Genomic DNA, 11,017 nt, shown 5'->3' with positions numbered 1-11,017 from the left:
GGGGGGGGGGGGGGGGGGGGGGCTGCTCAGCACCAGGACAGCGGGAGCCTCGCGCCTGCGGCTCTGCCGGAAGCTGAGTCCCAGGTGAATCTTGCTTGACCTGGGGCTTGGGAGTTTTCCTCAGATGCTTCTAGAAGCAGAGACACCCAGGTCACCTGCCCGTTTTCTCTTACCGGGAACAGCTTGGATTCGAGGAGCGGTAGCAGGAGTGTCCAGAGATGGCCATCTCTGGCCACTTTCCTCCTCTCCTTTGAGATGGTTTCTGGAACATTCCAGCTCTTTCCCATCTCTGTAGTGTTGGGAACTTTGTGCTTTAGGCCGCCACGCCAGGGCCCAGCTCATGCCCGCTCCCTGAGCCAGCGAGTCGGCCACTCGTCCCTTTGACTGCAGGCGCCTCGCGTCCAGCGGCCGCTGACCACCTTGAGCCGTGGGGCTCACGGAGACGCGGGAGGGACGTGCCTAGTGGGATGCCCAGCACTGTGGGCATCTGTGGGTGTGCGGCTGGAGTGTGGCGTGCGGTGGCCCTGGTCTGCACACGCACAGGGGGGCAGTTCTGCGCCGTGCCGAGAAGGCCACAAGGGCCCCTGGGGAGCGCGCACGGTGCGTCCACCTTCGGTGTCCGGCAGCTCCTCTGGGGCCTGCTGACCCGGGGCCCTGGCTCTCAGGCCTGGCTCCTGTCCTAGTCCCTCAGGCGCGGCCTGGGCAGGGGCATCTCTGCTCACACGAGCCTGGCACCTGCTCACCTTCACCGGAGACCTCAACAGACCCCATCTCCCCCCACAGGGCCCGTGTGGCCCCTCGCGCGCCCCGAAGCGGTGGCAGAGGACAGCCGACTGAGGCTGCAAGGGTGTCATCAGCCAACAGCCAGGGGCTTGGAGACACACAGGTGGTCTGCCGGGGGCCCCGTCTGTCCTGGGCACGCCCCGCTAAGTGCCTGGGGCGCTCCGGCCGGTGAGGGGCCCAGGGGCCGCGGGACAGGCTGCCGCTGCTGCTCCGTGCGGATGGCGGCGTGCAGCCAGGGGCTCACCGTGCTCAGGGGCAGGTCCCTGTCCCGAGGAGGGGAGCAATGGCCAGGAAAAGCACCCACGGGTGCTGGAAGCAGAGGGCCGTGGACCCGCCAGGGGCACACGAAGGGCCCCCTGCCCGCCAGCACCCCCACCTGGACCCTCCCCTCTGCGCAGAACACCCCCAGGGTGCAGCCACCCGCAGGTGGGCAGGGCTGGCTCCAGGCAGCCAGTAGGAGGGAGGGAGGAGCGCAGAGCTCCTGGGTCTCTGCCGCAGGCTGGCGTGTGCAGGAAGTGGGCCAAAGGGCGCCCAGCCCTGCGGCCTTATCTCCCTTGCAAGTGGGTGGTTTGTCGCCTGGGAAGTGACCTGTGGCCACAAGAGTCTGAGGCCCTGGGGCAGGCGACACCCACGTGCCTGCAGGAACTACCAGCTGGGGACCACGGCAGCCCCCTGGGGCCCCCTGGGGCGCTGCGGGCTCCTCACTCCCACAGAAGCCCTAGGCCATCGGCCCCAACCAACACTAACGCTGGAGGGGTGCAGGGGAGTGAAGCGGGGGGGGGGGGGGGCATCGAGGACACACACATGCACGTGCCCCCAGGCAGCAGCCAGGAAGTTGAGACAGGAATCTAGGGAGGGGCTTCCACACAGGGGGCACCCCCCTCGGGCTGGGCCCCAGCAGCAGCTGCCCACCCTGGAGAGCAAGAGGGGTCCCAGAGCCCTGGCCTGGCCTGTCCTGGTCCCCGTGGGCCCGCTGGCCGGGGAGGGCAGGCCTGTGCGGCGTCCCGGGGGACAAGCCCAGGCAGGAGGGCGCAAAGCCAGAGCCCGGTGGCCCGGCTGGGCGGGCGTCCCCGCGGAGGTGAGGCCGCGGGAGCCCGGGGAGGGGAGGCAGCCTGGGCAACCCTGAAGGAAGGCGGGGTGCAGCTCCATCTGGCTGAGAACACGCGAGCCGTTTCTCCTCCTTTATTGTGGTGAAGGTACATTCACCTCAACCATTTTTAGGGGCTCAGTTGGCACCAAAGGCACTCAAAGGCTGGGCGACCCCCCCTTCCTTTGACTCCCCTTGACTCTACCCACTCGGCCGGGCCTGTGTGCCCGCCAGCCGCTCCAGGCCGCCTCCTCCCTGACCCGCGGCCGGGATCACCAAGGCTGCCATGCCCCCCAGCGCGGCTGGGCCATCCCCCCCGACAGGAGAGGACCCCACTGCCTCCCCTTGCAGTGGGCGCCTCGATGCCCGATGCCCGCAGGCCGCCAGCAGGGCCCAGGACAGCGACCGCGGCTGGGACTTGCTCGGTGGGGCCCTCCGGGGCTCCCTGCCGAAGGCCCCGGAGTGAGAAACACGCAGGGTGAGGGCCAGCCAGGGATCCCCGCAGGGGGCTGGGGGCCCCAACCCTAGAGATGGGCCCCCTTCTGGAGCTGCAGTGTGTCCGCGCCATAGCAGGCCGGGCCGGGCGTTCTGGCCGCCCCAGCGCAGAGACCGCTCACCCGCGCACCGCCGCCCCCTGCTGCCCGCGGAAGGCACTGCAGGAGGAGGTCCGGCTGCAGCAGGGGCCTGTGGCTGAGGTGGGGGCAGGAAGGGGGGCAAGGGCGGGACAGTGGGGTGCCCGGGACTCCCGTCACAGGGTGGCCTCCCGCTGCCCACTGTGGGGCCCCGAGGAATCCAGCCTGCTGAACAAGCTGGGGCCCAAACCAGGCCGCCAGCCCGGCCCTCGGCCTCACTGGGGCGGGGCACACGCAGGGGCACGCAGCTGGCCAGGACAGGCCCCGCAGGCTGGCAGCACACAGACGCGGGTCTCCGCAGTTTATTCTCACAGCGTGCAACACGCGCCGTCAGCACAAGCACGGGGCAAGCTCGATGGAGTTTATCCGCAGGACCGTCTGGGGGCTCACGATTACTGGGGGAGAGAGCACAGGCCACAGCTGGCCGGAGCCCCCCTGGGGTGTCCATGGGCCCGGCCCAGCGTGGGGGGCCCTGCCGAACGTGCGCCCACTCACCAGGCGGCAACCCCAGGCTCAAGCCAGGGAGCCCTCCTGGGCCCAGCCCCCACCGGGCACACCAAGGCTCAGGCTGCCCGGGGCGACGCCCCACCGGGCTGCCCGGGGGCGCCTGCCTGGTCTGGGTGGGCCTGGGGTCTCAGCAGCCTCCCGGGGGCCCAAGCACGGGTTCTTCCCTGTGGGGACTGGGACTCCCCCCGCGGCTGCCAGTGGACAGCAGGGCTCTGGGAGAACCCCCAGGGCGGGCTGGGGCCGGGAGCCGGGCACACCCCTGGAACTCACTTCTTTTCCTCTTGTAGTTTTTCCTCTTCTTAAATTTCATGTTGACTTTTGGCCACGATTCTGTCTTCTCAATGACTGTGGCTTCTACGCGGACAAGATCCCGTCTGGCAGGGGGAAAACGCCCGTCACCTCTCAGCCAGGCGCGCGTCACGCGAGGCCCTGCAGGGGGCTGGGCGCCCTTGGGGGCCTGGCAGAAGCACAAGGGCAGAGCAGGCCCGGGCCCCGGCCCGGCACGCTCCCCCGGCAGCGCTGAACCGTGAGTGTGTGGGGGGGCCTGACCGCGCGTGGGGCCCTCCCCGCCCACACTCAAGGGCGCGTTACCCCAGCAGCGGCTTGCCCAGGAGTGTGAAGTCGTCAGCTCCGACCAGCAGCACCTGGAACGTGACAGGAGCGTCACCCACAGGCCCGGTGGGGACACCGACAGCCGGGAGTGAGGGTGCCACCCCGGGAGTGGCTTCTGGCCCTGCCCCGCCCCCTGCGCCATCCCCTGGAGTGCCACGCCCGGGCCAGACTGAGAGAACCCGCAGTGCAGGGACACGGCCCTCGGCGCCCGGGGAGCGCGCCCTGGGCCCGCGGCCCCACCTTCTCCAGCCGGATCCTCTCTCCGCACGCCGCGTCCAAGTGGCTCTCGATCAGGATGAGGTCCTCGGAGGTCACCTTCCACTGGCGGCTGGCGAAGTGCACCACAGCAAAGAGGCGGCCGTACTGGCCCCCGGCGATCAGCTGGTTCACCCTGGCCACCACCTCTGCGGGACGGCAGGCTCCGCCAGGGAACGCGGCACTGTGCACCCCCAGACTGCCTCAGGCGAGCCGCTGCCCCGGCCACGGCACAGTGGCACGGCCTGCGGGCCTGGAGCAGCAGGCGGCCCTGGGCCAGGTGGGCCCCGCAGGGTCGCACCCCGCCGCCCCGCCTCCGCGCCCCTGACTCGGGCGGAGGGAACCCTGCCGCACTGCCAGTCGCCATGAAAGGCGCAAGGGCGGTGGGTGTGCAAACCTGAGGCGCAGGGGTGACCCCAGGGCGCCCTGTCTCGGCCGCCGCCCCTCTGCTCGCCCTCGTCTGCGAGGCGTGCTGCCCCGCCAGGTGGCCCTGGGCGCCGCCCGTACCTGAGTGGTGTCGGGCCTCCTCCGTCGGGTCCGGCAGGACGACTTCCGGCCAAGGCGGCGAACTCAGGGACGTTTTGGGAACATAGCTGTGGCCCACACGCACACGTGTCACGCAGCCCAGGCGCCGAGACGGGTGCGCCGAGCGCCGCCCGGCCTGGCCAGTCCAGTGTCCCTGCCTCCTGGCAGGCACACGGCCGCCCTGCCCATCACGTCCCGGGGCCTGGCCATTGGGCTGAGAGGGAGGCCCCAGGCCTCAGGCCTCAGAGGCTGTGGGCGCCTGGGGGCACGGGGCACGGCAGGGGCTTCCCCGTGGGCTCGGCGGCCCGTGGCTCCCCCCAGCTGTTCCTGATTTTGCCGCTGTGGCCCGGCACTGCCCACAGCAGGCACAGGCTGGGCACGGCCTCCCCAGGTGAGCGACGCCTCCCCAGCAGCGTCTACTTGCACACGTCACAGCTCGGAGCGGAGAAGCCGGGTCCGAAATACAGGCCGTGTGGACACGGGACACTGCCCTAGGCGCGAAAGGGGGCACCCACACCCACATGTTGATATTACCCTGCTGGGAATGACGTGCTCTGCGAGTGGAACCTTCCGGAAGCAGACCACAGGGAGGCTGAGGGGCAGGAGAGACGCGTGGTTGCTAACTCGCCACCGGACCGACTGCTGTCACTCGCGCAGCCCGTGGCCTCGGCGTGGTGTCCCCCGCCGCGGAGCCACTCCTGACCCGAGGACCACTTAGTGTGCGCAGCTCGCCGGCCTGCCTGACCGCTACAGGGCCCGCTCTCCCCACTGCCCTCCTCGCCCTCAGCAGCCACAGTGACCCCGCGGAATCACGGCGCTGCTTTGCCGAAACGACCCAAGAGCTCCCCATTTCACGCAGAGAAAAAGCGGAGTCCACACGGTGGCCTGGAGCAGGTGGGCCGGCCGGCAGGCCCTGCACCTGCCCCTCCGGCTTCCTCACTATTTCTAGAACATACCTGGCGCCCACCAGCCTCAGACTTGACTCTTAACTGCTCTTCCCTGGGAGGTCCCCAGCCCCCAGTCCAGAAGGCTAATCCCTCAGGACTCTGGGAACATCGCCCAGCGGAGGCCTCCCGGGTCCCATGAGGCCCAGCCAGCTCGTGCCTGCTTTCCTCCACAGACACGGCATCAACACATACTTGCTTACTTTGGAAACAGCCCGTCCCTCTGCACGCCCCCCGAGTCCCCGTGAGGTCAGATGCAGGGGTTCGGCTGTGTTGGGTTTTGGACGCAGGGCGTGTGTCCAGTAAACGGGAAAGAGCGAGTGAACTCTGCAGTCACTGAATGAAGCCCCGCTGGAGACCTGCGGCTGGGGACGGCGCTCTGGCGCCGAGGTCATTTCTGCACCAGGTCGGCCTCCCCATAACTCATGCCAAAGTCTCGGCTTCGGCTGCACCCCACAGGAACAGACATGCTCTTCTCTCCCATGGACAGAAGGACCCTCGACAGGACCCTTCTGTAGATTTCCAAGGACTACGACTCTTTCTGGGCTGTTTTCTTCAACGCCCCTTCAAGATCCGGTACTCAAGGGAAGCTTGTCTCATCCGTGTCTCTAGCTCAACTCCGATCACTTGATTTTTATTTATTTATGCATACAAGAGCTGGGTGCAGGCCAGAGATGCAGTGGAGTGAGGGGGTTCACCAGAGACAGAGTGGGGCGCAGAACAGGCGGATCCACTGAAACCCTCAGCTGAGGGGGGCACTGGGGAGACAGAGGTCTGCTGCGCCCTGGGGGTCCCTGCCTGGCTGGGGACTGAACTCTTGCCCAACTGTGATAGCTTCGTAGTGCCGAGACTTTAACTCCTGCACCACCAGGGAGGGCCCTCCAATTACGTTAAAGCAAATGGTAGACACCAGTAAAGATGTCAGCATTCTTTAATGAAAAACACAGACTCTTTTAAAAGAACATGTCCACACATCACTGTCACATCTAAAAATGGGAGTAACTCTACTATCACCAGATAGTTAGACACCATTAAAAACCACCAGTAAATATCAGGGCACACAAATACATGCACGAAACATCTCAGGATGGATTTATACAGTGCTTTAAAAAGTACACAATTCTTTGACTCTCACAGTAATCCAGTGTTTAAAACGCAGCTGTTGCTTTGGCAGAATGACTTAAGATTCGGCAAAGACATTCAACACCTTTTCCAGATAAGAACAGCAAGATGTGGCCCTCCCTGGTGGCGCAGCGGGTTAAAGCACAGCACTAAGAAGCTCAAGCCTCTTCCGCATGAGTTCGATCCCCGCCTGCCCCGGAGGTGACCACAGGGGCGGCAGACCTCTCCTGACCCGCCCGCTGCTCCCCTCAGCAGTGTGCTTTGTCGATCTGCCTGTTCTGCTCCCCGCTCTGTCCCTGGTGAATCCTCTCTGGCCTGTACCCCAGCTCTGTATGAATAAAATAAATAAATCTTAAAAAAACAAAAAGAACAGCCAGACGTTAGCAGGCTCGGCAACAGGGGCCGTGATTAAAGCACACGGGCTCTGGGGCCAGGCGCCCTGTCTGAAGTACTCTTCCCCACGTCCCTGCTGTGTGATCCTGGACAGGTCACCTAACCTCTGTGGGCCTCAGTGTGCTCCCCGTCACGGGTCTACACAGAAGTGGACGAGCTGTTGTCAACATGTAGGAAAGCAACTGCAGGAATCTGGATCCAGGTCGCGGGCTCCACAGCTCGCGCTATTCACTGCATCACCAGGAGACCAAGGGGCCCTCCCTGGGGGCGCAGTGGTCGAAGCGCAGCGTGGGGAGCTGTCGGCGGCCACTGCCGCGCGAGCTCGACCCGGCCAGGGAGGGACCCACAGGGCGCGGCGGGCTCTCCAGTCTCCCCGCGGCTCCCCTGGCCAATAGCTGCCAGTGGATCCGCTGTTCTGCTCCCCACCCTGTCTCTGGGGAGTCCTCTCACCCCCGCACCTCTGGCCTGTACCCCAGTTCTGATGCACAAATAAATCTTGAAAAATAAAAAAAAAAAGCGATCACACCGAAGGCATCAAGCACGTGGCGGGACGCCGGGGAGCGCCCCCGACTGCTTCTCCCTTCACCCCGCGGCCCGGGGCTCACCCGCGCCAAGGCCCGACGACCTCAGGATGCTGCGGCTGCAGGAGGACACCAGCCGCCCAAAGGTGACCGGCCAGGCCCAGGCTCCCATGGCCGCCGCCATCTTCCCACAGCTTCGGCCGGAAGCGGACGCGAGCGGAAGCGGAAGTAGCGCGAACCTTGTGGGTCGACGCACCGGGTCCGGCGGGGAACTCGGCCCGCGCGCGGCAGCCGGACCTCGGCGTCTCCGGACCCCGCCGGCGGCCGCGATGGCCGCGGCGACCGTGGAGAGCTTCGTGGCCAAGCAGTTGGACCTGCTGGAGCTCGAGAGAGACGCGGAGGTCGAGGAGCGCAGGTACGGCCGCCGGCGCGGTGTCCCTCAGTGGCCCGGCCTTTCCCGCCTGCCCGGCCGTCGGGGCCGGGCGCCCCTGGAGCCCCGACCTCGGGTCAGCACGGCTCGGGGCCGCGCCGGGGCAGCCCGCGGCGCCTGCGGACCCTTGGGAGCCGTCCCTGCCGCCACCGGAAGCCCCTCTGAGTCTTCGCTCGCCTCGCTGCCCCGTGCGCCCCGCGGCCTCCCTGACTTGTTCGCTGCCCTTGTCCTTACCGTCCCCTCCGGTAACGCTTGCACCTGCGTTATGCTCGTGCCTGGCTGCGAGCCGGGGGCAGGTGGGAGCCGGGGTGGCCAGTCCCGCGCTGGGCGTGCGGGGGAAGCGCGGGCGGCGAGCAGGGGTCCCCCGAGGGTTGGGGTGACTGGCCCCGTCACCCCGTCACCAGGCCTCGGGTGGGTCTGGAGAGGAGCGAGGAGCGGGAGGAAGGGCGTCGGGATGCGCCGGGGCGCGAGACCCCCCAGGCCCCCGCCGGTTTGTGAAGGGCGGAGCCGCTTGGCGGGAGCTGAACACTCAGCGCCCGAAACGGTTTCCTTGGCTGCCCTCACCTCGCTGGGCGGGCGGAGGGGCCGGGCTGGAGGCCACAGCGCGGCCCCAGAGTTGGTGCGCAGCCCTTGCGCCTGCCGTTGCTAGGGCGCCAGTGACAAGCTGCTCCTGAGAGTCCGGCGCTTTGCCACCGAGGACTGTGGGGCCCGCCCCTCCTCTTCTGGCTGTGTGGCCTTGCAGGTGCTGACCCTCAGCGCCCCACCTGGAAAGTGGGGCTCTTCCCCCACAGGCCTGCAGTGAGGGCCAAACCATCCACCAGTCAGAGGCCTGGGCTGTGCCAGGCGCAGTGAGCCCGGCACAGACAGTCGGTCCGATGAGACGGGCCACGGGGTGTGCGTGGCGGTGGCGTGGCAGGGAGGCCCCCGGCTCAGCCCAGGAGGCGAGAGGGGACCTGGCTTGTGGTTGGGGAAGAGCTGTCCCTCGAGCAGCTGGCCAGGTAGCGCAGAGGTGAGGCGACCAGGAAGCTGTCAGCAGTGTGGGCTTGAACTGGGCTGGGGCCTGGGGGCGAGAGGCAGAGGTAACTTCAGGGTGTTTTTGCTGACCGTCTCACCTGCAACAACTTAATCCTGATAGAGCCCAGTAAGGTGGAAATGGGGGAGAGGGAGAGGGAAAGCCGACAGGCCTGAGGGAAGACTGGGAGAGCAGCCCACCGCGTAGGACGGCGGGGGGCTGGTCAAGCGCGGGGGCTGGTCAAGCGCGGGGGGCTGGTCAAGTGCGGGGGGCTGGTCAAGCGTCTCGGCGCCTGCGGCTGTCCTCCAGGTCCTGGCAGGAGCACACCTCCCTGAAGGAGCTGCAGAGCCGCGGCGTCTGTCTGCTGAAGCTGCAGGTGTCCAGCCAGAGGACCGGGCTGTACGGACGGCTGCTGGTCACCTTGGAGCCCCGGAGATGTGCGGCCGCCCTGCTTCCCAGCCACAGCTTTACCCCGGGTCCGTGCAGGTTTGACTGTTGTTGGCCCCAGGCGGAACTGCCACCCCCACGAGCAGGGCCCGCACCCGGTGTTTGGGGCCAGAGCTTGGTGGTAACCGGCTGTGGCTTCCTGGGCCCGGGTCTGCCGGCTCAGGACGGTGCCCAGCCATGAGTACTCTTGGCCACTTGTGCAGTGGCGGGTGCTTGCTGCATGTGTAGGACTCACCAGAGCTTGAAGGGCTTTTTAAAAGGTTTATTTAGGCACACGAGAATTGGGGTGCAGGTCAGAGGTGCAGGGGTGGGAAGATTCACCAGAGACAGAGCGGGGAGCAGAACAGGCAGATCCATAAAGTACACTCCTGAGGGGGCAGCGGGCGGGTCAGGAGAATCCTCTCACCCCCCCACGCCTCTGGCCTGTACCCAGGTTCTTGTAGGCATAAGTAACTTAAAAAATAAATAACTAAGAAAGTAACGGGTGTGACATTTGACACTCACAAAGAATTTATTACATGAGATAACTCAGCATTGGGTGTAACAGAGCCTTGGTTTCTGCAGGAGACATAGTGGGTCTGTATGGGGCGAACGAAGAGGGGCAGCTGGCCACCGGGATCCTGACCCGGATCACCCCGAAATCGGTCACGGTGGCCTTTGAGGAGACCCGGGACTTGCAGCTGAGCTCGCACCGAGAGACTCCCTACAGACTGCTGAAGCTCGCCAACGACGTCACCTACAAGCGTCTGAAAGAGTGAGTGTGCGCGGCCGGGGGCGCGAGCTCAGTGCTCCCGGCTGTTGGCCTGCGGGGTGGCGGCCCAGCCCCTGGGGCAGCCCGGGCTCCAGCGGGAAGGGCTCCCCCAGCCCTGACAGCGTGTCCCCCGCACAGAGCCCTGCTCGCCCTCCGGAAGCTCCGCGCCGGCCCCGCCTCCCCGCTCGTTGAGGTCCTGTTCGGGGGCTCGGCCCCCAGCCCCGCCCGGGACGCCGGTGAGCGCGGGTTTGGCGTTTCTGCGGGAATCGCTCCCGAGCGTCTTGCCCACCTTTTCACCGAGTTGGAGAGTGTCCACTAGAGGACAGCTGCGTCAGTGCCTTTCTGGAGGGCTCTGAGCGGCCCGGGCCCCCTGCCTGCGTCTCCTGCCAGAGGCAGCCCTGCGGGCCTTGTTGAGCAGCGTCCCCTGGGCCCCCGTCTCACTGAGGGAGGGGAGGGGTTCCTGGCCCAGGGCGGGCGAGGGTTGGCACTGTGCAGGAGCGTTTCAGCTGTGACTCCACCCGCCCATCGGTCTTCGGTGTCCTCCCAACTCCGGCGCGCTCCTTGGAGATTGTAAGGGCCGTTGTGCTCATTGTGCGCTTGGAATGAGCAGGCACCTTGGACAGGGACGCCGTGCCGGGCGCCTCACGCCCGCACGCCGCACACGCGTGCAGCCCACACCCCAGATCCGTACATGCCGCACCCCCCCTCCCCCGACACACCCTCGGCACACTCACGCACGGTCAGCTCACACACCCACTCACTCCCCCTCTTTTCACTGGGCGGTGGGGCCCGGCGCCCTGCGCTCAGCCCCGCCCTGACTGCCCCGTCTGGGAGGAGCCCCCCGCTTCGTGGGTGCTGTCCCTCGGCTCCCCGGCGCTGCGCCCGGTGCTCACCCCACGTGGCGGGCCCGGGTGGGCACTCAGCGTGGTGTGGCTGCCGAGGGGCCTGGCCCCTGCCCAGCCTGAGCGCTCCCCTTCCTGTCTGTCCTCGCTGCCG

General features: G+C 67.0%; 2 protein-coding genes across 2 annotated transcripts in view; one reads left to right on the top strand and one right to left on the bottom strand.

The window, feature by feature from the left end:
* Positions 1 to 2,790: 2,790 nt before the first annotated feature.
* MRPL21 (mitochondrial ribosomal protein L21) lies at positions 2,791 to 7,576 on the bottom strand. Its single transcript, XM_012725518.1, has 7 exons — positions 7,466 to 7,576; positions 4,936 to 4,993; positions 4,384 to 4,469; positions 3,862 to 4,025; positions 3,601 to 3,653; positions 3,280 to 3,383; positions 2,791 to 2,897 (listed from the first exon to the last, which is right to left on the bottom strand). The coding sequence occupies exons 1-7, from the start codon at positions 7,563 to 7,565 to the stop codon at positions 2,833 to 2,835; spliced, it is 630 nt and encodes a 209-aa protein (XP_012580972.1). The 5' UTR covers positions 7,566 to 7,576; the 3' UTR covers positions 2,791 to 2,832.
* Positions 7,577 to 7,619: 43 nt separating this feature from the next.
* The window catches only part of IGHMBP2 (immunoglobulin mu binding protein 2), an 11,730-nt gene continuing 8,332 nt past the window's right edge, over positions 7,620 to 11,017 (top strand). The window contains 4 exon segments of the mRNA XM_012725113.1: positions 7,620 to 7,796; positions 9,133 to 9,299; positions 9,835 to 10,024; positions 10,160 to 10,257. Coding sequence (XP_012580567.1) covers positions 7,711 to 7,796; positions 9,133 to 9,299; positions 9,835 to 10,024; positions 10,160 to 10,257 — 541 coding nt within the window. The 5' untranslated portion in view covers positions 7,620 to 7,710.

Source organism: Condylura cristata, unplaced genomic scaffold (genome assembly GCF_000260355.1).
Source record: "Condylura cristata isolate star-nosed mole 26May11 unplaced genomic scaffold, ConCri1.0 scaffold00015, whole genome shotgun sequence".
Taxonomy (NCBI): Eukaryota; Metazoa; Chordata; class Mammalia; order Eulipotyphla; family Talpidae; genus Condylura; species Condylura cristata.
This window is presented reverse-complemented; position numbering and strand designations above follow the sequence as displayed.

Bases quoted from the DNA above. Each gene is read 5' to 3' on its own strand.
- MRPL21 (XM_012725518.1), bottom strand. From the start codon at position 7,565: ATGGCGGCGGCCATGGGAGCCTGGGCCTGGCCGGTCACCTTTGGGCGG. The intron at 4,026-4,383 runs GTACGGGCGGCG...GCCGTCCCGCAG, and splicing joins GGAGGCCCGACACCACTCAG to AGGTGGTGGCCAGGGTGAAC. The intron at 3,654-3,861 runs GTGGGGCCGCGG...GTCACGTTCCAG, and splicing joins AGAGGATCCGGCTGGAGAAG to GTGCTGCTGGTCGGAGCTGA.